At 41.5% G+C, this 25,488-nt stretch overlaps 1 protein-coding gene across 3 annotated transcripts; it reads left to right on the top strand.

The window, feature by feature from the left end:
* The first annotated feature begins 974 nt into the window (after positions 1–974).
* Positions 975–22,268, top strand: LOC120957926 (trissin receptor). Of its 3 annotated transcripts, XR_005751994.2 has the most exons (9): positions 975–1,827; positions 8,483–8,627; positions 12,071–12,230; positions 14,744–14,941; positions 15,045–15,206; positions 15,346–15,557; positions 17,302–17,503; positions 17,842–18,197; positions 19,660–22,268. XR_005751994.2 is itself a non-coding variant. In XM_040380390.2 (8 exons), exons 1-8 carry the CDS (start codon positions 1,380–1,382, stop codon positions 19,718–19,720), a joined length of 1,554 nt encoding a protein of 517 aa, XP_040236324.2. In that variant the 5' UTR covers positions 975–1,379; the 3' UTR covers positions 19,721–22,268. The 3 variants fall into 3 exon arrangements, 2 of the variants coding, with proteins under 2 accessions (XP_040236324.2, XP_040236323.2); XM_040380390.2 differs by lacking the exon at positions 17,842–18,197 and having other exon boundaries at positions 19,694–22,268; XM_040380389.2 differs by lacking the exon at positions 17,842–18,197.
* The last annotated feature ends 3,220 nt before the right edge of the window (positions 22,269–25,488 follow it).

The following is a 25,488-nucleotide window of genomic DNA, read 5'->3' as shown; positions in this document are numbered from 1 at the left end:
GTGATGTTAATATGAATGATTATGATAACATATAAAGATAACATATTGACATTTCTACCTTCCCAACCAAAAATTGCAAGTCTCTTTGCTGCTAAATATTTTCTAAAATAGTCATACAATTTGCTACATTCAATCCTTTTTTGGTGATGATGGTTATCCACTAAGTATAATCATTTTATCATTTTCGCTCCAAATGATTGTTTAACCCTGAGCAATGAGTTCACATTCTTTCTTTCCCCAAACATACAACACACATACACCGAAATAACGCCTGCGTGGAATCCATACAACGGTGGGAAACTTCAGATTGAAGTTTATGTTTCATATTTCCTGCCAGGTCGGTTTTCCTGTCTTTTTGTTCTGTGTTGCTGTTTTCTTTTTGTTGTGTTCGTTTATTTCCGTACAATGATTTACTCGCCCCAAAAGCCGGTATCATTCTTTCCGCACACTCTTTGAAGATGGCTGGCAGGTGGCAGGGATGTTTTTCAGCCTAGTCCCCGCGCCGCTTCCCTGTGGGTATTTGTGGGAAGCAAGGAGTGGGGAGTGAGAAAGTGAACGAAAACACCCATCCCCATTCGGTTTCATTCATCGTGAGCTCAGCACCGGCGCGAGAATAAAAAGGTAGCATAAAAATAAAACCGATACCGCAGTGCCTGCGAGCGGAGGTGAAATAATGAAATTAAATTTTCATTACCCGCCCCAGGCATTGTTATCGTCATTATAAACGTCACCACATGCTCCACTGGCACAAACAGTTGCTTGTTTCTCTGCGGTTGTTTTTTTTTTTCATCGTCGCACATTTTCATTACCTTTTTGCTGCTTCGAACGAAGGTTAACCATGCGTCTCCATCAGCCGAGGGACAACGGCACCATGCGTCTCCATCGCAGAAAGCGCTGACTTTACCACACCGATTGTTAATGTTTTCGTTCCGCACACTCATGTCTCTGTTTTTTTCCACCCGTTCCATCCACAGATAATCTACTCAATTATCGGTAATCCACCGGACGGAAGACAGCAATTAACCCATCACAGATGGTGTTTAAGTGAAGCGATGAAAAATCAATTCCCACACACGTGCTGCATACAGACTGCTGATTAAAAAGCCCTCTCCTTTCCCTCACCCTCGTGTTCCCCTTTTCCACCCACTCGTTCTTGCTTCTCTCTTGCACACTCAAACACAAGTGACCCCGGTACGAATGGAGGGCACTCTCTACTTACGAAAACCTATCAATCATCTGCTTCCCCCGTGGTCCCAGTGGATGCGAGCGGTGTAAGTGAAACGTGAAACGTCCCACTGGGGGGAACAAAATCCAATCCACCAGGTCAACCCAGTGAGCCCAGTATTGGTGAAGGAGACTGAGCCATTTCTGTGAAAACCATGCTAGACACTCCCAACGGGACCACTTCCACCACCGCAACCCACTATCCCGGTGTGATGAGTTTCCTTAACGCCGCCGGTTCAACCTTTCTCGATGGCCTCAGCGGCACAGCGGTCAGCAGTGGTGGAGCGTTGCTGCCCGCGGGAAATTCTTCACCCACCCTCGGCGGAAGCGTGTCGCCACTGGTCAACTACTCGTCGGTGGTTAGTTCCTCGCCGTCACCGGCCACCATGCTGTCGAGCGGTTCGGCGAACGGTTCGATGGCACCGCTGCTTACGACGGCCCTGCTGAACGTGAACGGTACGGGGCTAGAGTACGGCGACACGGGCAGCAATCTGACCCACTCGTTCACCAACTTCGTGCACAAGGAGTTTATCTTCGACCGGACGGATGTGCGAGTAATATTCATCACGCTCTACTCGCTGGTGTTTTGCTGCTGTTTCTTCGGTAAGTAGGGGGGTGTTATTGGAATGCAGATAACAATTTTAAAGGTTTATATTTGGTTCAATAGTAGCTTAACGAGTTATGTTTGATTGTCTCATACAAAGTGACGGGTTTTGTACGCATATTTAGCAGATATTGCTGTTTTCCACTCATCAGTAGCGCTACACTTTACATGATTCTTTACTCCTTGGCTGGACTAAACATCACATAATGACATTTCGACTTAACCTTTCCATTGGTTTATGTACTTTGATGAGCTTGTGGAAGGATTTGCACGAACTGGTGCGCCAAAACGATGACTGACATGAGTCATCATAAATCATGATGTTAATCTTATTCATTTATTCCGACAATTGAGTAGAATTTGCTTCTAACGATCATTTATGCATTGCTTTATGGAATGCTTTTTTTAATGTTTAAAATAGTCATTAAACTTTCCAGTACCTTTTTTAAACAAAGGATTTCTGTTAAATAGTTAGGGAAAAAAAATAGTTGAGCTGGTCTCGTAGTACAGTCGTCTACTCGTACGACTAAACAACATGCCCGACATGGGTTCGATCCCCAAATAGACCGTGCCGCCATACGTAGGATTGACTATCCTACTATGGGGGGAAATCAATTAGTCACTGAAAGCCAAAGCCCACTCGTGGTACAGGCAGGCCTTGACCGACAACGGTTGTTGAGCCAAAGAAGAAGAAGAAGTTAGGGAAAAAATTTAAAAATGTTTACGAAAATATTTCATAATAATTTAAGCAGCTGTATTTATCAGCTGTAGCAACTATATTTTATAATTTTAACTGAAAGCTCGTAAAACGGCATCAAGATATACATCTTATCAGCGTGTGTGTGTGTGTGTAGAATTCATTATTGATATTGTGTGAAGCATACATGAAGAGTCACTGCCTAAGGCACATGATAAAGCAAGTTGCGTGCGTATTATTAACACTTAATAGGCGCCGCGTCGTATGAAATCGCATGACGGCTTTGTTCACCGCTCAGTTTTATATCTGACGCTCTGCAATTCTATTGATAACGAATGAGGTACGAAAGAGAGAACGAGAACGACATGTGCTACGCCGCTTATCGCAATGAAACAAAAGAGTAATAACAATCGCACGCAAAATTGTCGTTCTCATCGCTCTCTTGCCATGTGCTACGTGCTCAGTCGAAAAACTGTGACGTCAGGCCAGCGGTCAAAGTGTAAAAGCTTCTGCAACCAAAACCCTCTCCTAGGGCATTTCGATAAACGATAGGGGCCGGTGGCTGCTAAATAGGTAAGATAGTTCGGTCACCTCACTTCATCATTACATTCATGGCGATATCCCGGAATAGCGCAGGCTACCAATCAATGTTCGTTTCGTCCAAATATCGAACGCCTGTAACTCAAATTGGCTCGGAATGTCTTTTGGCAGAAATTGAGGAACTTTCTTCGCATTCCATGAAATTAACCATCTGGAACAAACATGAGTTTTGGTTGAAACCCTGGAGTTGTGTTTGGTATTTAATTACCATACTTTGTCATCCGTGATCGTACTTTATCATCTGATGCGTTGTTATCGGTAGTCTAGGTCTTTAAAATTCTCGAATTTTTATGAAAAGTGTTAGAGCTGCTCCACGTAGCTCTTGAACGTTGAAATAATAATAATAATTACTATTATTATTAGGTATTCTTCTAGCTTCGCTACACATAAAATTTCCTGCATTAACAATAAAAATTTTTTTGAGGGGATAGTGACGTATTATAGTCGTCGATCTGTACCGGAGTCGGATGGATGAAAATGTTGATATTTACCCAACACTACCTCTTGGTAGCAGCGGATTTCGCCGTAGGCGAGATAGGCGGTCGTCTAAGGCCCCGTCGATTTAGGGGACCCATAGATCAGTTGTCTATATCAGTTGTCTCCAGACTGTGGTCCACGGACCACTAGTAGTTCATGACGTCAACAGAATGAATTGGTCCGCAAATGAATTTATTTTTGGAAAAGAAAAGCTTATTATTATACAAATCGTGCATTTTTCCCCCACAATCATTATTTAATTTTCAACAGGTATGTTTAGAATAAGATTAAACTTTATTTTTGATCAAAAACTTTAACTAAAATAAAAAAAAAATATGTTCACAATGGATGTGGGCCGCTGCAGCTAAGTGGTCCGCGATCGTAAAATGATTGGAGAGCGCTGGTCTAAAATAAAATCACTTCAAGGTGTGTTATTTGAAACATTTTATATTTTATAGCATTAAAAGACTTACCTAGAAAAAAAAAGTCAAAATAATACAACAAAATAACTTTCTTTATGCTAACTTGTAAGTCATTCTTTTACTCAAAATTTGTTACAGACACTTAAGCTTTTTTAAAACTATATGTCGTGGTATGTTGGTTTGTAACATAATACAAAAAAACACCAACTAGAAGTGAAAATGCCTCACAGTTGATTGATGTGACAAAATTTAACCTTTCTTCCCCCAAATCAAAATTGTCATGTCGTCGACCACTTCACATTGCAAATGACTTCGTTCAATCAAAACTACTAGCAACCATTGCGCAAATGCCCAGCTTCTCGAGAGCACATCACAATAATTTTCGTGGAAAACCATACCCGGAGTAGTTTGGGACACATCATTTGTTTGGCTTACATAACAACCAGCGGCGAGATGTTCTCCATCCACGGAACAGAAACATCGCAAATACGTGAACACACTTTCCACAAATCAACAGTAACGATCGGTAGGTTTCTTCGGCTCTCGTTCCATCCATGCACCATCGAGCCCGGTCCCCGGATGGTTTTATCCCATCGCTAGGAAACCACTTGAAAAACAACACTTCTTCATGCAACCTCCGCCAATGAGCTTTGCTCGGCTCGCAGCTACGCGAGCGTACCGCTATTGATAGCAATCAGCTTCACAACAGTAAAGAAATTGTCCCGCAACGGCAAAGTCTCGGTTGAATTATTTATTACCACGGGCCCCTGTTCTCCCCCTTTCCTTAGGGTGCTTTTTTTAATGTGAGAGGGAGAAGAGGGTTTTTGTGTCCTGGATTTCATTTTTTTGCCTTTCAGTCCCGGGGAAGCACCACAGGGACGGGGAAGTCATTCACCCAGAAATGTGTTTTCACGAGTTTTCAACTACGCACATCGCACAGCTATTGCAGTTGGGAATAACTTTCATCAGCTCAAGCGGGCGGTCGTTGAAAGTTCTTGGAAAACACAATTCCACTTGGTCGCTTAATCAAGCAGTTACCAGGTCAAGTCCAGTTCGGTCCGGTTAACTCCTAACCGACGCCCTGTCGAGCTGACTCGTTATGTTTGTTATTTTATTTATACCATGGTTTTCACTCGGGCTTATTCGATTCCGTTTACTCCGTTCACCACTCGATAATCGAAACGGAAGGAGCTTCCAGCTTCTTTGCACTCGCATCAGCAAAAATCATTCACTTCCGCCAGGGCTGCACCGAGCGACCCGCCCCAGATAAGCAGATTTATGGCGTGCCGGATTGCCGGTGGGTGTCGTCGATATGCTTCCGTGGTGGGGAGGCTGCCAATTATGTGCGTGCGTTTGGATTTTGTCTCCCTTTCCCCGCCACACGCGAGCTCATGAGCTTTTGCTTGAGCAAACAATAATTTCACGGTGACCAAATATGGTTTCGTGCTGATTTATGACCCAACAAACACTCGCAACACTCCCATGGCGAGATGCGATAAAACAATTACAAACCGCGCCGGTGCCGAAACGCACGGGCATGATTTATTGCAACGAGTGGGGAAGTGAGCTTGAAAATTATTATTATACGTTCGCGTTTCGCGTGGAACGGTACAAACGTGAACTTTTAATAGCACCAAACGCGGGATGCATGCGGTGTGCGGTTTGGAAACGGTCGTGATTGGATGCGTGGTTCGGGAGAGAAAGTATTTAATTGGTCGTTTACTATTGAAGCATTTTTAATTAAACGATTATCCTCTTTTTGGTTTTTGTTGCATCCGTGATCATAATCGGATCATATGCGTGGGGCAATAATGCACGGGACAATAAATTAGATTATGATGAGTATATAATCCAGTGTGTTTTACAATATTGTTTGGCACAGATGTGTCGTGTTGGAATGACGCTTTTTTTGCATGAAGCGTAACAACTGGCAAGCTGTAATAATTGGGAATCGGATTTGTGTACATTGATGCGAACAGCAAATGATCATGCAATATGATATTAATACAGCACATAATCGTGGTTATTTTTTTTAATGCTCTGATTAAAAGCCTTTGGCGTTTGCGCTATAAGTCAATTCCATGTTCAAATACATTGAAAAATAAACTAGAACTAATCAGTCACTAATGAAATGTGTACTGACTTGGTTGATGTTGGAAATTCGTGGAACATTGGTCAGACTGAGTATCAGTCATTTTGGTGGTAGACGCTCCATGAAAAATTGGATTCTGTACGGAAAGGATTTTAAGAATGTCTGATCTGTGATTACCGAGAAAAAGGTTGTTATGTCTTTAAGTACCTTTAAATGGCATCAATTCATTCCGCGGATCAATATACAGTGGAGCTCCGTTTATCCGGCCTTCTCGGGACTTGACCTCGCCCGGATATGCGAATAATACGGATAATGAGTCAAATGATACATTTTATCACCAATTCCTGATTAGGTTTTTAAAAAATTTGCTTATTTTTTGTTAAAAATAACCCAGTTTTTATTGCCTTCATGTTTTTCCAATGTGAATATTTGAAATTTGCTATGAACTATAGGGTTTTTTGTAATGACAATGTGCTCTTATAACCGCTTTTTCAAATATCATCCTCATAACGCAATGTCACCTTTGTATTGAACTGTCATTTCTCAACAGCACGGATAACCGAAAAGCCGAATAAAAGGTACCCAGATAAACGGCGCTCCACTGTAGTACTGTTCGGACAAGCAGAGCTTTTAATATAGATTTATTTAACCCTTTCACGATCATAAGATTTCCAAGACGAAATATGACAATACCATACATACTTGCTAATAAAATCAGAAAGTAGTTTTATTTTACTCGTTCAGACATTTGCCACTTTTGACATATGTTTTATTTAAACATTATTTCAATACAAATAACGACTAAATAATAAAAGACGAGCTTGGAAAACGTTTTTAGTGAAACTAGAGTAGCGTTTACGTTCTCCAAGTTGCATCGTTTACAACGTAAACCAATATTGAAAACAGATCTTATTTTTTATTACTTTTTTAACTAAGTTCCTAGTTAAGTAGACTTTTCCTGAAATATGAACGCTAAGGACCATCCCATTGTTAATAAATAAAATAAATAAATACACCAACTTCTACGCAAAACAAATAAACTTTATGATTCTTTAAAAAAAACTGAATTGTTTTAAAGATGATGTCCTAAAAGGTGTTTTGGGTCATGACTCAAAAGATACGTAAATTCTTTTGAAAACGTAGACTAACTCGTTTGATAAAAAACAAGCCAAAGCTCCTTAAAAAACACTAGTAATAATGTGTTCAATTGCTGGTTTTTCTTAACAAAATGTTGAGAAAAAACAATACATAATCACATTGCTGAGTTCTACTTGTGAGCAATTTCAATTAGACTAGCTGTTAAACAAACATGAAGTTGATCGGTCTCCTGGTACAGTCGTCAACTCAAATTTATATAAATAAAAAAATCAAATATCTCAAGCAAAATAGCAATACATTTTCAACCACTTTTCCATTCCTGTAAGAAAAGATTTAAGTAAGCCCGTTAAATGAATATTATTCAAAGTAAGCGTGTTATCAAGCAAACACGGAAAACAATGTCCGTCCCCCAAGAGACTCAACTTTAATGTGGAATGATGGATTTTTGATGCATGATATGATTTACATCCTTTACATCCAACTCAGTCTTCTGGCATCAAGGGGTAACCCTAAATTTACTGGAAAGATAAGAGAACATTCCCTTTGTGGCAAAACCAGCACCATTTCCACAATCCGTTTCCCTCCAAAAACTAGTGTCTGTTGTCCCTGTTTTCGCATCCCATCCACACATTATCAAACGAACCTCATCGCAGGACACAACACAATTTACGCATGCCTTGCATGCTTTAATGGTTGTACGTTTTTTGTGTGCTACTACTTTACTCGTTGCTTTACGCAACTCCGGGCCATTACTTCTGAACGACCCCAGCTATTGTGAACAGTGTCACTTGGGATGGCTTTTCGAAGGCATTCATTCGAGAAGGAAGGCAAAAGATAACTCTCCTTCACACACCGCCATCATCATTCACCCTAAGCGTGTGGCGCACTTCTGCTCCCCCCAAATCCCGATCCCCGAAAGGTCGATAAAGTTCCATTTTCAAGGATGATTTTCCAAGACACGAGAGCAGGGGAAGCATTCTTTCAGCTGTAAGGATAAGGATATTCCCCTCAGTCCCAAAGCTACTTCTTCAAAACGTCAGTGAACCCTTTTCGTTCGGGTTTTAGCGGGCTGGTTAGCTTTCGGAGAACGTGTCAGTTGCAGCACCGGCGGGACACGTTCTCATCGGCATCCTCCGTTCACCTCCGTCAATCACCATCACCAGCGAAGTTTTGCTCTTATTGTTCCTCGCCAACCGCACACCAAAGGACGTCATCTTTATTTCTGTGTTTTCATGCACCATTCCTATCTCTCTCTTTGTTCCCTCCAGGAAACCTGCTCGTAATTCTCGTGGTGACACTCTCCAGAAGGTTGCGCTCGATAACCAACTTCTTCCTCGCGAACCTGGCCGTAGCTGACCTGTGCGTGGGGGTGTTTTGCGTGATGCAGAACCTCACCATCTACCTGATCGAAAGGTAAGACTCCCGACGACGACGACGACGACTGTCCAAGACATTTTTGGACGATATAAAAATACCAACACCATCACTGCCAACGCCACTGTGCGCCGCTCGGCAAACGTATTCTGGGAAGCTCACTGTTGGGAGATTTGATTTGGGACAATAATTGATTTTACATTCCACAACACCACACTCCACCTTCCGACCTTTAGCCCGAGATTTCGTCCCATCCATCCCTGTCACAATCCCCGTACCTAATCGATAGCAATTAACGAAGCGGAAAAGCTAAAACCAAACCAAAAATCACCGACCGCTGGACGCAAATTCCTGCGTCCCGAAATGGAACGGACGAGCAAAAGGGGCCGGAAAAAAATAGGGGAGAGGGGGGGGGGGTAGGAGAAGAAATGGCGAATCATTTCCCGATGCGGCTAATGGAGGGACATTAATTACAATTTTGGATGCCATTGAACGAGGGCGATGGCTACCGCTGCCTCAAAACTGCTGAATGGGCAGCTCATTTCATTTGCCTTTTTTGTGTGTGCGTCCCGTCCCGTTCGTGTTCGAATACAAACGATTGGATCGAGCGATTTTTATGCTGTCTTTTTTTTGTCAATTCCAATTCGTCTCAAATATCCCAAGGACATTCGCAATGAAGTGGAAAGCTACCATTACGGACGTCAATTATTAATCTTTAATGATGGTGCTGATTGTGCTTCGATGGTGGAGTTTGCAGCACAAGAAGAAAGAGGAAAAAAAACCCGTCAAGCATCGTTTGTGCTGTTGGGTGTGAAATAAAAAACAACTTCTGGACAGCTTTTTAATTATTGATTCACCGAGGTCCAAAACTTCCCCCTCGCGGGCCATCCGCTCGTGACAGGAATGATTTGTAAAGCAACCATTGTTCCCTTCGCCGCTCACCACAAGGCTTATGGGTGTGCCCTTCTTTAAGCTCAACAGCACTAGAAGTGGCTTTATGAAATGTGGGAATGCTTGAACTAAAATAAGATTTAAACACCACATCACATACTTAGCGCCACATGTCTCACAGCCCTCGTGACTTCTCCTAGCACACCGCAAACATAATCCTCCCTTTACCTAATTAGCGAACATAATTAAAGTCCTCGTAAAGGGGTTAGTTGCCAGCTGCCAAGCCCCTTCTCCTGCACCAACAGAAACTCGATGTGTGGCATCCAATTTCCCGCACCCAAGATGGGGTTTCATGTTCGCACAAAGTTTATGCGCGTCTGCCACCAAAGCAGGCGCGCCCGCGCGCGTGTTCCATTTTTCGACAAAACTTGTCCCAAAGCGTAATACAATCCCACCAAATCCTGCCCCAAGTATGGAAGGCATACTGCACTTGGTAGGGAAATTTTCGAGTGGAATCAAAACCCTCGCCTCTCAAAGTCTCCCTCGTTTGTCGTTGAATGGGCGGTTTGGGTGTGTCTCGGGATGAGTTTTGCAGTCGTGCCGAGGCAGCTGTATGGGCGTGCAGCAGCGCAAGAGCACCTCTTTGTGATAGCTTACGCTGCAGTGAAGGAAAATAACGATCGAGACGGTTCGTGCTGTCAATCTGGACGTACGAGCAACAGAGGCTTGAAGCGCTTTTCTCGGAAGTAGGGAAACGTGTGGTAAGAGGAACGTTTTGAGAAAGCAACAAAAGCTGCCACTTCTCTGTGGTCTTTAAGGAAGGGAAAATAAGATGCTTTTCCCAGTGGCATTGGAATGTTGCTTTGGCTTCTTAGTGTACCGAAAGGGAGGGAGAGAAGAAGAGCTCACACGATGCTGAGATGCATACTTTAAAAACTTTGACATTTTAATTAACACTTTCAGTTTATTCCTCTGTATGGTAACTATCGATTTAGAGCGCTTAAGGAAACTAGAGCCCATTAATGATTTTTATATCTTCCCGTAAAGTTTAATTTCTAAAATATTGTTCTAATTCAGATTCAGGTACTTTTGGATCATATTATTTTCCAGTAAAATCCTTCATTTGAATTTCAGCATATCCTCAAAAATAATCTTAATAAACGTTTAACGCACGCTTACAATGTTAAAAAGTTAAGTGCTTGTCTTTTGACTCCTAAAAATAAAATTTCGACCGAAAAGACCATACTAACAATGTATGAGGTTATGAAGAAGACGAAAAGAATGTAAGTGAAAGGGAAAAGCGACGTCGAACACACAAACACTATAGGTAAAAACATACACAAGTTCAATGCCGAGTGATTTGAGCACCCTGCCTCACTGTTAATAAAAAAATGAGTTAAAAATCTTTCTAGAATCATAATTTTAAAATTAAAATAGTACAATTTTGAAGAAAAACTAAACAAGTAACATAACTGAAAACCCAAACATAAAAAGGTTTTGTTTTAAATAAATTCGACTGATTCTAGTATCACTTGCTATACTTTTTGTCTAATATTAACTGTCTTTAACCCAATAAGCCGTAGATCCGATAAGAAAATATCAGAAAGCTGGTTAAAAAACATGAGGAAATGGCAAACATTCACTTAAAGCCTTGCAATAAAAAATTATATTTCTTTCACTTATTAGTTGACATGTTTAGCTAGACAGCGCTATAACATCAGCGATCTTTTCAACTTAAATCTGTTAACCTCCTTTTGAAAACTCACATAAATGCTTCAAGAGATACATTCAATTGACACAAACAATAAATTAATTTGAAACCAATAAAAATGTTTCATCTTCAACCTTGAAATCCATCGATGCTGTTGATTGTTTTTCCCCTTCCTTTGCGATGTTTATGGGAAAATGTTTACTCTAAGCTTCTAGCCGGTTCGAACAATCTCCCTCTGAGAAGATAAAAAAAATACGCTTTATGTTCCCAGCAGGTTATAAAATGCTGCCAGCAAACCATCGTTCAAATGAAAAACTGCCCCCATCCAAAACCAGCAGGATACACAATTGCAAACAAACACACACGCACTGCTGTTTTCCACAATATGCTTAAACTAATAAACAAATGGTTGCCTTCGCCTTTGGTACAGAGCATTGGTATTTAGATGATTTGTTTTGGCCAATTCGTACATGATAGTGAATAGAAAAGAGGTACATCACACAGCAATGTTACGTCATGGAAAACGAGAGAAAAAAAGGAAAACCCGTCGATCGTTTACAACATCATTATTCAGTTCGAAAAGTTGAACTCCTTGCCCTAGCGCTCGATCTAATCGACCAAGACGACGGCAGTCTCGTTGTCATCCTCAGGCACTATAAAGTCCCCATTACCCCTATCGATCGGTATGTGTCGTGTGTCGTGTCACTTTTCCGCCAATGGCATCCATTTCCACTGCCCCTTTCTCCTCTCCTGTCGAATCACACACATCACACACGTCTCACTTTCCGGTACGTGCCAACGTCGTTTGACGATCCGTCAATAACAGTACGTTTTCTTCACTCTCCTTCTCTCTCTCTCTTCCCTCCCTTTCCCCTTTCAGCTGGGTGTTTGGAGACTTCCTGTGCAAGATGTACCAGTTTGTGCATTCGCTCAGCTACACCGCCTCGATATTCATCCTGGTCGTCATCTGCATGGAGCGCTACTTCGCCATCATCCATCCGATCACGTGCAAGCAGATCCTCACCTCGCGCCGCCTAAGGGTAAGTGTGCTGGGCGGCATGTCAAACATTCCGACGCCCATGATGTCTGTAACTCACACGGTAAATGTACACAGACGCACGCGTGTGTGTGTGTTCGGTGCTCCGAGCTACAGCATGATTAATCACACCGTAGTGGATTTATCCCGAGGTGAAGCTGCAGCTCACCGGATAGTATGGCGTACCTGTCAAACATTTAGTTGAAGGCATCCATCGACAGCAGTTCTGTAATGGAACTGCAACATTGTAAAGCTGATGAAGTGGGTTTATCTTGTTTTTTTAATATTTGATCTCAGATTTTTATTATTTCCTTTAAAAGGTTTAGAGGCTTTAGCATATTTCAAAGTATATTAAATTACAAAGATCAATGCTGTTTGTTAAAATTCATTTTTCATGCTTTCCTTGTACACGAAAATTAACTTCAATATTTCAGCCTAATTCAATCGATTTCAATCTAGACCACGCGCTATGGAAGCAACACACTCCACCGTAAAAGCACAGCCCTGTTGCCACGAAAAGACCATCCTGTCGAACGGTTCCCGATCGATTGCACTTTCTATTCAGTTTGTCGAGTGTATGCGATGCGACTTGAACCATTCCCTAATTACCCTTCGAAGAGCCACTCATGCACGACCCATTCAACTACCGCAAGACCAATAAGCAGTACCAAGGGCACCTCACACGCTCGCTCTCTCTCTCTCGTCGATACCGTGGCGTATCCACTCAAACGATTCAGCGGAATCGATATCGTGGCAAAAGGGACATTCAGTAGCAGCAGCAACAGCACTCTTTGTCCTTCCGAAAACGATCGTTCAAACACACAAAAGGAAAACGTCATCGATGTCTTGAAGCGTACCGGGTCGTATGCTGCCTTTGTTCGTAGATCGATAAGCGGCGGAGCAAACAATATGGCTTCGGCGATGTTCCATTGGTGGAATGCTTTGCCCGCTTCTTGTATGCAGCAGCCAGATGCAGCTAACGGGCTTTTGTTTGCTTGCTGCCCCGGTACCCCCGGTCCCGGTTTTACTCTCTCCGAAAGTTTAATCTCGCCAGCAAACAGTGTGCTTTTCTGTGCGGGTTTTCTTCGTCCCCGTCGCGTGCATGAGTGCCCCGTACATGCTGGGGGTAAATAATCCGCTTAACTGAACACTCGGCCAAAAAAATGAAAAATGAACGCCTCTCGCTTCCTTGGCTGCACTTTGCTTTAGCGTGAGAGAGATGGCTCTGCAAGGGGAGACACTTTCACGCACAACAAACATGCAAGTACCTTCGCATAGGTGCACTTTGTGTACCGGCGGCCACCGTTGAGGCGTAAGATAAGCGAGCAGCGTTTTGCACAACACTGCAGCAATCCGTGGAACAGAGGGCAACAAGTGGCACCAAGCCGTTGGGCAAACATCCGTGCAAGCTGATTAGCGCTTGAAAGCTTGCTCGGAAGCTTTGTGTTGTTTTGATTTTGTTGAAACATTAAGGAGTTGTTTTATCAATTCGATGGGACTTGATCTAGATCAAGCCGAATGAAAACACATTTTGTATAATTTGGTCTAAAAGTGATTGAAATAAAACGTATAGAAAATTTAAAAAAATATGTGTACAACAAGTTAATCACGGGCATCTGAAAAGCCATAGTAATGAACATAAACAGTGTCTTAACTTTAAGATTTCCGTTGAATTCAGGATCCACTAAGTGCATAAAAGGACATCTAATATTGAAGGAAACATTCAATTTTGTTTTCAAACTGTTTGGATTTGTGCAAATATTAGCAGCATAATTAATATTTCTCACATAAGTGTTGATATTATTAAGAAATGGGGTACCTTGAGAAGTTTGGCCTTTGCTCTAACTTAAAGAGATTCTTTGAATTAAACACAGATAATAGAATTATATATTTGGGAAATAGCTTTTGGAAAGAACCTTTTTGATTATCTCTTTGTGGTGTCTTGATTCAAATTACAGCTGGCCTCTCAAGGAGCGCTACAACTCAATATTGAAAGACATATTTTGTTGTAGCGTTTCATATTTCCTAGAGATAACTTCATATTTTTTCGATATTTTTTTCATGTTTTTCCAATTAACTAGGAGCCAATAAAACATTTAACACACAAGTTAGAAAACAAACAAAGTTTTTTCACAAGTGTGTAAAAAACACAAACATAAGTTTTAAAAAATAATACAAATCAATACTGTTTTATGATAATGAAATGTTGATGTTTCCAATTGATAAGCTATCGTGGTTTATTTAGATGCCTGGATTCAATATCCAAACTTTTCCAAAGTAGAGTAGGCATTCAACAGCTCATTAAGACATAAATATATGACATTCATTAGTTGAAGAACTAAAAAATTAAAAAATTGTATGTTTAATTAAATCATATTTTATACTTTGAGCTAACTTATAAAGATTCTAGCTATGAAATTTGAACAATCAAGTAAACAAAATGCCAAAAAGAAACGCAACAATAATGTAGAAACTAACACCACCATACTACCTTCATGTGTGCCCTTCCCTCGCCAGCTCGTGATCGTTGCCGTTTGGATAACGTCCGCCGTCTACTCCATCCCGAAGTTTATCTTCGTGCGCACCATCACGAACAACCTGGGCGACGACCAGCTGGAAACGATCTGCATCGTCAACCGGAAAATGTTCAACTCCGAGCTGTTCGACATTATCAACTTTGCCCTGCTGTACCTGCTTCCGCTGCTGGTTATGACGGTAAGTGTCCATTACGAGCGTAGCAATGTTTCCCATTTTTTTCTATTCTCTTTTCTTTTCCTGTCCCAACCACTGCCATCATATCGTGTCCCCCTTTCCACAGGTTCTGTACAGCCGAATAGCGATAGCGCTGTGGAAAAGCTCACGGGGGCTGGAGCGGCACATCGCGCTGCAAAATACGACCTCGTCAAGCTACTCGAGCAATTTCCACCGGAAGCCGAGCAGCAAGTATGACAAGCGAACCACAGGTGTCACCGAAAGCCAGGTAAGTGTCCATCCGAAGCCTTCAATTGCCGCCCGGGTGGGATCGGTGTCGCCACTTCCGTCTAAATGCCGGAAATACCTTAAATGCAAACACACACTTCTAATACTAACCTTCTCATGACCTGATACTCACAACCCAGGTGTCGGTAGAGTCGGACAAGGTGGTAGTAACAACGTGGCCGGCACAGAACAGCTTCCACCAACGGCACGGCACCCAGCTAACGCAGGTGTCCCACTCGTCCAACAACGTGCTACGGGCGCGCCGTGGTGTTATTCGCATGCTGATGGTGGTGGTGCTAACGTTTGCCCTCTGCAACCTACCGTTTCATGCCCGAAAGATGTGGCAATATTGGTGAGTAGTGGTATCACTTGCTAGGATAGCGAGAGTGACTTCATATTTCATTTTTATCGACCATCGGTGCTCATCTTCTGACTCACTTTGACGTCAACGGAAAAGAACGTAGAAAGAACGCAGCAGTAGTAGAACTGCGGTAGAATAATGATAAGCCTAAAAGTGTATCGTATCGAAGCGAGTCACACCACATTCACAGTTTGGTTTCACATACTAAGCAGCCTTGGAGGGTGGCAAAAGCTGCCTAGAAAATGACCTTATCATGAACATTTAATTGAAATATCACGCGAGTGAAGAAAGTCTAATGCTTGTCTTCCCCTGCAGCAGTAAACGCAACGCAAGTGTGAAGCTAGCAGGCTGCGTGGGATTCTTTTTATATGAAACCTTCAAAGTGATTCCAGTCGATTGAATTACACTTTTAACGCGTGTTAAAGGTCACGCTTGATGATAGCACGAGGGGCATACCGTGCCCAAAATTACGTCCCTGCTTTCGAAAATTGAAATTAGAGAAAGTTATTGGAGCATCCGTAAGGTTCAGTTGTGTTATTTAATTAGTTGATAATGAGTATAATTCATTCTGAAGCAGCGTGTTCCCGAGGATTTTTAAAATATTTTTGAGTCAATTGTATTGGATGGTAAACAGTACAAGAATGGCGCGAAGAATTCACATATGACAAGCAGTTTACAATTTTTGGGAAACCCCCTTTTTGTTGAAAATGTAGTGAGGAATAAGATATGGTAAAGAATTTCTAATTCGTGGTACTTGTTGGAGTAATCAGTAGCCATATTATCTTCCACTGTCTTGATTTATAATACTGGTGTCAAGTTGTGCAGCTTAAACACATGCCCATCGCTGGTTCAATTCTAGAATTAACCGAACTCTCCAAACCCAGGAATTGATTGGAGAAATGTTGTGAGGTATAGGATAAGGTAAAGAATTCCTAATTTGTGGTTTTTGTCAGATTAAACAGTAGACATACCTTCTATGATTACACTGTCCTATTTTATAACACAGGCGTGCGTCCTAGACACATGCTCATTACCGGTTCTATTCTAGACTGAACTGAACTCTCCAAACCGAGGAATTAGTGTTGGATTAGATCCATAAAACAGGCCAATAAATAGTAGAGGCGAAAACAGGACTTTGCCTGCTTCATTATTGCGCCATACTCAGAGAAAGCGGGAAATAATCTAATTAACAAATATATAATTTTACTTGAACAAACTTACAAGACAGCTTAGAACTATATATGTATGGCAAGGTTATCATAGGTTTTAGGAAAATTCACGCTTGCTCGCTGCTAATGTACATAAATTCCATCCTTTCAATTGATTTATTGTGCGTGAAGGTAACTTTCCAAGTAATCAATTGATGTTCATATTAGACTTCTTCTGAACACAGAACAGCATGTCCTCCTGCTATAGTCTGCCTCTTCCTAGAAGGTAGCTTAACGGAATTGAACAAATCATTTGTATTCTGAGAAGTATGATTAATGAGTAATGATGTTTGGTCCTTATTATGCGTTACAACTACTATGCAGCCTTGACCTTCCAAAGAAGTGTCTTAACTGGTATTAAGTTGGACAAAACACACGAAGTAGGTTTTACCGAAATTCAAGATCAGTTTATTCATTTAAACCTTACCACCGCGCTAATTCCAGCATCTACCCATTAAAGAGGAACTTTCAGCATACAAAAGACACTCGTGTTCACACTCTCGTGCCGCTCGTGTTCGTAATTCCAGGTCCACCGACTACAAGGGTGATTCCAACTTCAACGCACTCTTCACACCGCTCACCTTCCTGGTGACGTACTTCAACTCCGGCGTCAACCCGCTGCTGTACGCCTTCCTGAGCCGCAACTTTCGCAAAGGCATGCGCGAGCTGTTGCTGTGTTCCTTCAAGAAGAACAAAAACAAATCGCTCAACCAGCGTATCCCGCTGCACGTAAGTAGCACCCAGCGCACCACGACTCGACTCCCTCCCTTTCTCCCTCTTGTGCGCACACACAAACACGCACCTTTACAAGCTCCTTTTCGCATCCTTTATTTTTCTTAGAAAAGCGTTACATAGCGCCGTTTGCGTTAGCGTGCCGGCCTGTACGGCCTGTTTATTCCGAGCGTTGCAAGTTTTGTTCTGAGTTACTGCTCTGTGCCTCTGCTGCATGTTTTGCTTTCTCACTTAACATCTTCTTTCATTCATCTAACAATCTCCCCCCCCCCCTCTCCATCTTCAAACCCCCGCCTCACTGTCCTCGCGCTCTCCATCTCCACCGAAATGCTTAGCGACCACGATCCGTCCTAGTGCTGCTGCGACATGCCATGCTATGCTGGGCCACGGACAAACCGACCGTCTCCCTGGCGACGCATTGCCCTTCGCCGACTACCCGCTCGCTCGATGGCGTCGACGAGCGGATGCTGTGATGGGAGCACCGGTCAAGGATGAGATGAGTCGGCGAAACTGAATGTGTCAGGCCAAAGCCAGGAAGCGGTTGGAGTAGGAATCAGCTCTGACTCGGTTCGGTTGGTTCGTTGTCTTGCTCGCATAGAAGCATCACGCTCGAAAGTTGCTCGAACCGCTTGGTTAGGGTGTCTGATGCCGTGCTAAACCCATGAAAGAGACCGAGCTAAAAACAGAACGGGTAAATTGGTGTCAGTTAATAAAATGCATGCAAACGTACCTTTCGGAGGTCACCAGTAGCGATTTCCATATCCTACCAGCACTAACCATATTAGCAATCCCTGTTTAAACATCCTTTAAACATCCTTTAAAGTTATTGTTTTCGTTACAACTTATTATCAAGACTTTAATACTTCACTTTAATACTATTTTTTCATTTCTTGCCCTCTTTAATCCTTCTGCTTGTGTTATAGTCATTTTTTGTTTCATAATTCGTTCATATATTATGCTTTGTATTTTTATTCTCTGTGTTTCATGCTATTGTTTACAATATTGAGTCTCTAATCTACCATTTTTCGCTACTATACTCTTTTATTCTAATGCTTTTTTCCTTTTTTCATGGTTTTATTAGCTTTATTGTAAACAAATTATTTTACTTATAAACTTTCCTACTACTTCGCTTAAATGTACTCTTCTACTTCGACTTGTACATCCTTATTGACACAACTATGCGTCGTCCTTGGTTGAAATGTGTTCCAATAATTGTACGCCTGAAGGTATGCAAACCTGTCGATAGTTCTAATTAGGTAGTAGATTGTCAACTTTAATACGACATTTCAGACGAGTTTTTTCCTAGTATTTACAAAATATAAGTACAATTATTTGAAAACTGTTTCAGCTTGCATACCTTTAGTCATGAGCTGATCGTATCATAACATTTGCATTACTTTAATTCTACTTTTTGAATGTCTTCTATAAATTTTCTCCACTATATTACTTCCCCAATTTTCTTCATTTTGTTTATGTTTTTACATTCTCTTGTAAATAACCAACTAATAGACCTTCTCGGACGTAGTAAATACTGTTTAAACAAAACAATACTAATACGACACAAACAAAAGGCATTGCATAACCACACCCTGCCTCACTACCAACAACCTTTACCCTTCATCAACACTATCACCTTCCCATCCCCTACACTCATTTACCATAGTATTTAGTGAGAAAACATTTATAGCAATCAATTGGCCGCCTTAGTACTATATGCCAACCAATAACCAATATCGTATTATCCATTAAAACCTCTGTATGTATTCCCCGTTTAAATATACGTATGTGTGTGTGTGTGTGTTTGTTGATGTGTAAATTAGAATGGCTGACCAGTGGCGAGTGACAAAATTGATGCATTGATTGTAGCCGTTTTCTTTCCATCTGTTTTTTTCTTTCATTTCTTTCTGGTTCTGGTGTGTTTCATTGCTCGTACTCGTTTGTGTTGTTGCGATGCGATGCGTTACCCCGGGGGGGCATTCCCTTGGTTGTGGACTGCCGATGCGTGCCGATGCTAACTTCCCCCCCGGCCCCATTTTGCTGCTTCGTATGCGTATGTGCACGTGAATTTGAAATAATTACAAAACAAACAAACAAAAAACAACCAATCAAACAAACAAAATCGAACGACTGTCGATACCGGTACGCAACCTCAGAACCATTCCTTACCGACCGATTCGACCCATGTAGGATTTCCCCAATGATGCCACGACCTGATCGACCGCGGGTGCTGCAGTCGGTGCGTCGGCAGCGGCCGGGACACGGGTAGGGCCAGCCGCCCCCGCCGCCGCCGAGAGCACCGCTAACGCACCCGGCACCACTGGCACCCGGTCGCGGGTGCACCGCTTCCGTCAGCATCCGCTCTTCCGGCGCAACGAGCTGCTATTTCGCCGCACGAACGAGCTGGTAAGCAACGGGGACGAGGACGACGACGAGGACGATGAGGACGATCTGAACGAACCGGCAACGACGCTGTCCACCGCAACGATGGCTCCACCGCTGACGGTAAGCGTCATCGAGCTGGGCAGTGGACGGTAAAGCGGTTTGTCATCATCGCGACGTCCACGACTGTGTTACAAACAGTATTCTATGTTATTTCCCATCGACATCGAAAGCGAAGCGTTGCTCAAGCGTGGCGCACAACGAAAGCTTAACAATTAAAGAGATCCCAGAGTCAGATGAGTGTCAATCAATAGAGCAAGCGATTGAGTGCGAGGAAGAAGGCAAGCAGGCCAGGTTCAATTTCACACCACAACGAAACGTATGCCAATTTGTATAGCGTACTCGCGTCCAAAAGTTGTTTTTCCTCCCCAATCCTATTGGTATGTGTGTGCGTGATTGGTTCCGAATGGAAACTTTTGGCCCAATTACGCCCATGATGACTGCTACTAGATTCGCTTATTGCCATCCTTATTTGCACACTCTTCCTGCTACTCGTGTCGTGGAAAGGGAGTGCCTGTGTGCTAGTGTGAGACAACAAATGATGCCAAAATTGCAGACGAAAGAAATGGGGCGAAGAGAGCATTAAGTAGCTGCCGCCGAATACTGGAAGCTGTTAGCACTGACAATAGAAAGTTTCGCTTAATAGCAATGATGTACTACCGTTTCCTCCGGCTGCTAGCGAGATTTGCCGCCGAATGCTGAAAGTTTGTTTTCCCCGCACCATTTTTACCAAAGAACGTATAGGGTTGAGCGAGTCACCATTTCAATACTACCACAGTAGATCTTCATAGCAGCGCAGAATAGTGGTAAGCATAGCCCCGCGGCGGCAGAATGAAATGCAGACAGAAACCAATTAGGAATCACGTACGGAACGGAACATATTTTTGTAAAAAAAGCAGAGCAATGTGTTGAGAACAGACTGTTTGGTACGATTTTTTTTTTTAGATCAATGAACTATTTTCTGCTGGGGTTTGAATATTTGACTTGTAAAACTCTTTGTACGCTTTACAGTAGCGACTGTGGAATTGAATGTTTGTGGAGCTGCTTAGTTAGGAGGAGGAATTAAAATTTAAAAGCAAATATTTTGAGCCTAAATTTAAGACCTATTTTCGAGTACAATGTATTGAATTGTTATATTTTTTTTACAAGTCTTTATTTTTGGTACAGAAAATTCAGTTTCAGAAAATAAGTTCCACCATTTTAAGATTGTTCATGGAACCAATTTATCATTAAAAAACTGTAATTACAAACATTTATTTCCTTTAAGTTTATGTTACTTTGCCATTATAAAGATCAACTGGTTGAACTTTTTTAACCTACATTTTGTAGTTTTTAATTAAACTGTGCTGAAACTTCACATGTTTTAGTACAATCATTTTAATTACAGACAATAAAGAGAGCTATGATATGATATGATATGATAACTATTTATATCCATGATTTTCAAATAACTTCCTCATGGTTTAGCCTCCTTTTGCTAATGTTTGATTTAGCAAACATTTAAGTAATCACATAAACTAATTGTGCTACGCTCTACGTATATTTCATTTGCCCTCAAATTATTTCAAATAACGATACTGTGATAAAGTACTGAACAAACGATGGACGAAAGTGGCGCGGGAATGGAACGATGTTCATGTATACATGTATGAGAAAACCACTTGGCGACGCTGGAGAAACGGTTAAGCGATGAATCAATTACAGTTCGTTTTCGTATCGAATCGATTCCGATTTTGCGAGAGAAAGAGAGAGAGAGAGATGCAAACAGCGTGCACTGTAAACTGTAGAAATACTGTAAATCAAAGCATATTTTAAACCAGTATCATCCGCATACGCATTAGGACGTACTTAAACTCGTACCGAGCACGTGGGGAACAAACGCCCAGCCACGGTACTAGAGAGCAGGCGGATGGAAGTTTGCCAAACAGGTCGAATTGTTGAACAATGAACTCTTCTAACGGAAATGTTGTCGCTGAAGATAAAGGTTATATTTAAAAAAAAAAGAAGTATATTTTTTCACACATTAACCATTACACCAGAGTTTGCTAATGCGTTAGATGAGATAAGTACATGAATGGGGAGAAAAGCGGGAAAAAGCATCGATTGTTTAAGAAAATGTTCCGGATTCTTAAGAGCAGAGGCGAGAAAGAGTGTGGTGGGGACTAGAGATTTTACGAGAGATAGAACAATTCGAATTTTAATTGTAGTTTCTACGATTGGAGGTGAGGCGCGAGTGAGGCTCAATGCAAAATCAAAACCAGAAAGAATTTATTGTATGCCCCAGGAATAAGATGAATAAAATTATAGTGGTAAAGTAAACGTATATTGTTTGTCATGTTATTTCAATCTTCCTTTTTTGTGATCGATATCATACAGCTTCTGGTAATGAACTAAATGAAAACATTGAAAGAAAAAGGAGTATTCACCATTTACTAAATTAGTACTATTTTACCAAATCGTTCCAATTTCACACCTCTTTCGACTGTCTGTTGGTTTTCTCTCTTGTCTTAGAGTTAACTAGGGATTATCTTCTTGATAGAGTATTCCAATGGCTTATTGTTAAATGATCGCTTAGTGGATTTTGATGAACGATTGCAGTTGCTTAACATAAAAATGCATCCAAAAATATACTCTAAAATGATAAACAAACACACGACTGTACATTACTTCATACTTGCAAATATTTGCTGAATAATAGCCGCTTTAGGTACTGAACAGACTACATTCCATGCCAGGACAATGATGAATAGATAAGAGAAGTTGTTCATTATGTGTAATGACCAAGCAAATGGCTGTTTAAAATAGATCTCTAAGATTTACAGCGTACGCTATCAAACTGGTCCACTAATAGCTTGTTAGATTTATTTTATCTCGCCATTGGATGCTTCTCCCCTGCTTCGTGGGGTTTGTATGGGAAAATTGATTTACGTCTTACTTTATTACGTCGCTGTCCTGGCTACGATTAGCTATCCATTAAACTGTGGTATTTTTTGCTTGGCCATGGTTTGCATTGAAATACAACAATAAATTTAGTATAAACTTCCATGCGTTAAGTCATTCGACGGACAACAAAGGTTGGTTAAAGCATTCAAAAGAAAATAGACAGTAAATCCTGGACAAATAAGAATGCCAACACACGGATTCGGTAAAAAGGTTTTAAAGGTTTGCTTTCTGTACCACTTTTAAGGGTTTTTCACGCAATGTTGGTTAGTATTTTGAATTGATTAAACTATTTATTGAATTTATTAAAGACAATAAGCTATAAAATCCATTGCATACGATCTTCGACAAGATTTAATAAAAAACCCTTTTTAAAATATCTTCATACAAAATAATAATCATAATGACGATAATTTATCATAATTTAATTGAATCTTATTTCCTCTATGACAACTTAGTAGGCTAAATCGGTCGACAACAACCGTTTGAATAGCAGCTTCTTCAATTTGGCGTAACGTTCTACGCGATCATGCCGGCCTATACAGGCTTTCGAGACTTAATTCATTACCACGCAGCCGGATATTCAGTCAGTCCTTGCTACAGGGGGACGGTCCATTTGGGGCTTGAACCCATGACGGCCATTTTATTGAGTCGTTCGAGTTGACGACTGTACCACGGGACCGCATAGCAGCTGCCCAGCGTTAAAATGACATTCTTCCAGCTACAATACAAAAACTCCCAAACTCCCCCTCATTTTCTTTTCATCTGGTCCATTGCACTCTACTGTTAAGTATTTTCAAAGAATTGAAAAACATATTATGCGACAAAAGCGGACAAAGTTAAATTAATTTATACTATTCGATCGCTTTCGGTAAACTTTCTCCGCACTGTCCACAATGCCACCTGGGGCGGTCTGCGGCACGGCTTTAGCTCCTTGCTGCCCCGGCACTAGTTTTAAATTAATTTCATTGCTTCTCTTTGCCATCCGTTTTGGGTGAAAAGTTTTTGAAAGCTACCTGTTCGCAAACGGGGTACGCAAGCACCGTAAGCTGCACATTCGGGGCGTGTAAAAGCCAGCAAAGACAGCTTGTCCTTAATCTCTCAATTACTCACCTCAATTCGTGCGAACGTCAAACGAACGGACAAAAGGGGCAAACTGGGGAGGTTTAAACCGAAGGAAACTAATGCCATTTCGTTGCTCACATTACACGAAAAACCACTTGCCGCAACCTGTTCCTGTGTTGCTAACTTTGTTACTTCGATTCCATCCCGGTGTAAATGAAATCTTTTTCTCGAATTAAATGGACCCTTGCGCTAAGTGCTAGTTTTGCAGTGAAATAGAACGGGTGGAGAGAAAAGAGTTTCCCTTGAAAATCAATCGACTCTACCGAACTGCTCTGCTATGTGTTGGTCCCTTTATGATTTTTTCTTCTGATTCTACTACGCCCGTAACACCATTATGCCGAACAAAACGCACCGAAAACGAGTGAAAACGGGCAAAATCAATTACAATCAACGTTTATCGCCAAATTTGTCGGGCGTCGGTTGAGCGTGCAATGTGGCAATGCGGCTTGCTGTAATAATTTCACCAATTGTGCACAACAATTGGCTTGGGTTGAAAAAGGGAACAAAATGAAAAAAAGAACAAGAACCAAGAAGAGACATTTTGTACCTTTTGTGGCGTTGGCTTTGTTGCGATTCGGGTGAAGAAAGACAGACTGAAAAAAAACTCTCAAGATACCACGTGCCAGCATCACTCAAAAAGTTCCAAAATTAATTACGAAGAAAGCGCGACTTTCCACGAACTCACCACGGCGACAGAGTAATGGATTCGGTGGAACCTAATAAGAATCCTTCTGCAACGAGCTCATGTTTTACCGAGCTTTTTCTCTCTCATCCTTTCTGCCACATTCTCATTAATTCCGATCGATTGCGTTGTTTTCGTTGCGTTTAAGCTGTGATTTATTGTGCATTAATAATTCATAATTATGCGTTATTCATAGCCTTGGTAATGAAATTCTTCATCTATTTGAGCTGTTCATTCTTCCAACTGATTTCAATCTGACTGTGGGCACAATTAAATCCACGCAACCGACTGTGGTCCCAAAAGTCCAGCGTCGGCGCCTGAAAGTATGCAATTCTGAACGATGCTCCTAAATATATGCAATCAGCTAGGCGTAACCTTCGTGCTCGAACAAACGAATGCGTTGTTTTTGAAGCGTTTTTCCTTTCCTTTCAAACATCAATTTCTAATCACGTTCTATGTTTGCGCATAAAATTTAAATCCTTTCGTTTATTTTACCTTTTTTAAACAAAAATATCAATGTCTGTTCTCCACACGAATATTCTATGCAGTACTTATTCCGCATGCATTGTCAATGTCCAGCACATCCTTGTCCATTCTCTACCCTCCAAAAAAAAAACCATTTCCAACCAAACATTTCCGAGAAAACAACATTGGCCAGCGCCAAAAACATTCATATGTGCCCGCCAGTGTGTGTGTTTGTTCGTGTGTCGACATACCCAGTGACCGAGAAATGTCACCGTCACTTCCACAGTTTTTTCCACTGCGGCAGCCTTCGGGATCGTGTAGGAAAAATCGT

The sequence above is a fragment of the Anopheles coluzzii genome, chromosome 3 (assembly GCF_943734685.1).
Source record: "Anopheles coluzzii chromosome 3, AcolN3, whole genome shotgun sequence".
NCBI classification, from domain to species: Eukaryota; Metazoa; Arthropoda; class Insecta; order Diptera; family Culicidae; genus Anopheles; species Anopheles coluzzii.
Note: the sequence above shows the minus strand (reverse complement) of the source record. Positions and strands in the feature narration are given on the sequence as shown.

Bases quoted from the DNA above. Each gene is read 5' to 3' on its own strand.
- LOC120957926 (XM_040380389.2), top strand. From the start codon at position 1,380: ATGCTAGACACTCCCAACGGGACCACTTCCACCACCGCAACCCACTAT. The intron at 15,558-17,301 runs GTGAGTAGTGGT...TCGTAATTCCAG, and splicing joins CGAAAGATGTGGCAATATTG to GTCCACCGACTACAAGGGTG. The intron at 17,504-19,659 runs GTAAGTAGCACC...ACGCAACCTCAG, and splicing joins ACCAGCGTATCCCGCTGCAC to AACCATTCCTTACCGACCGA.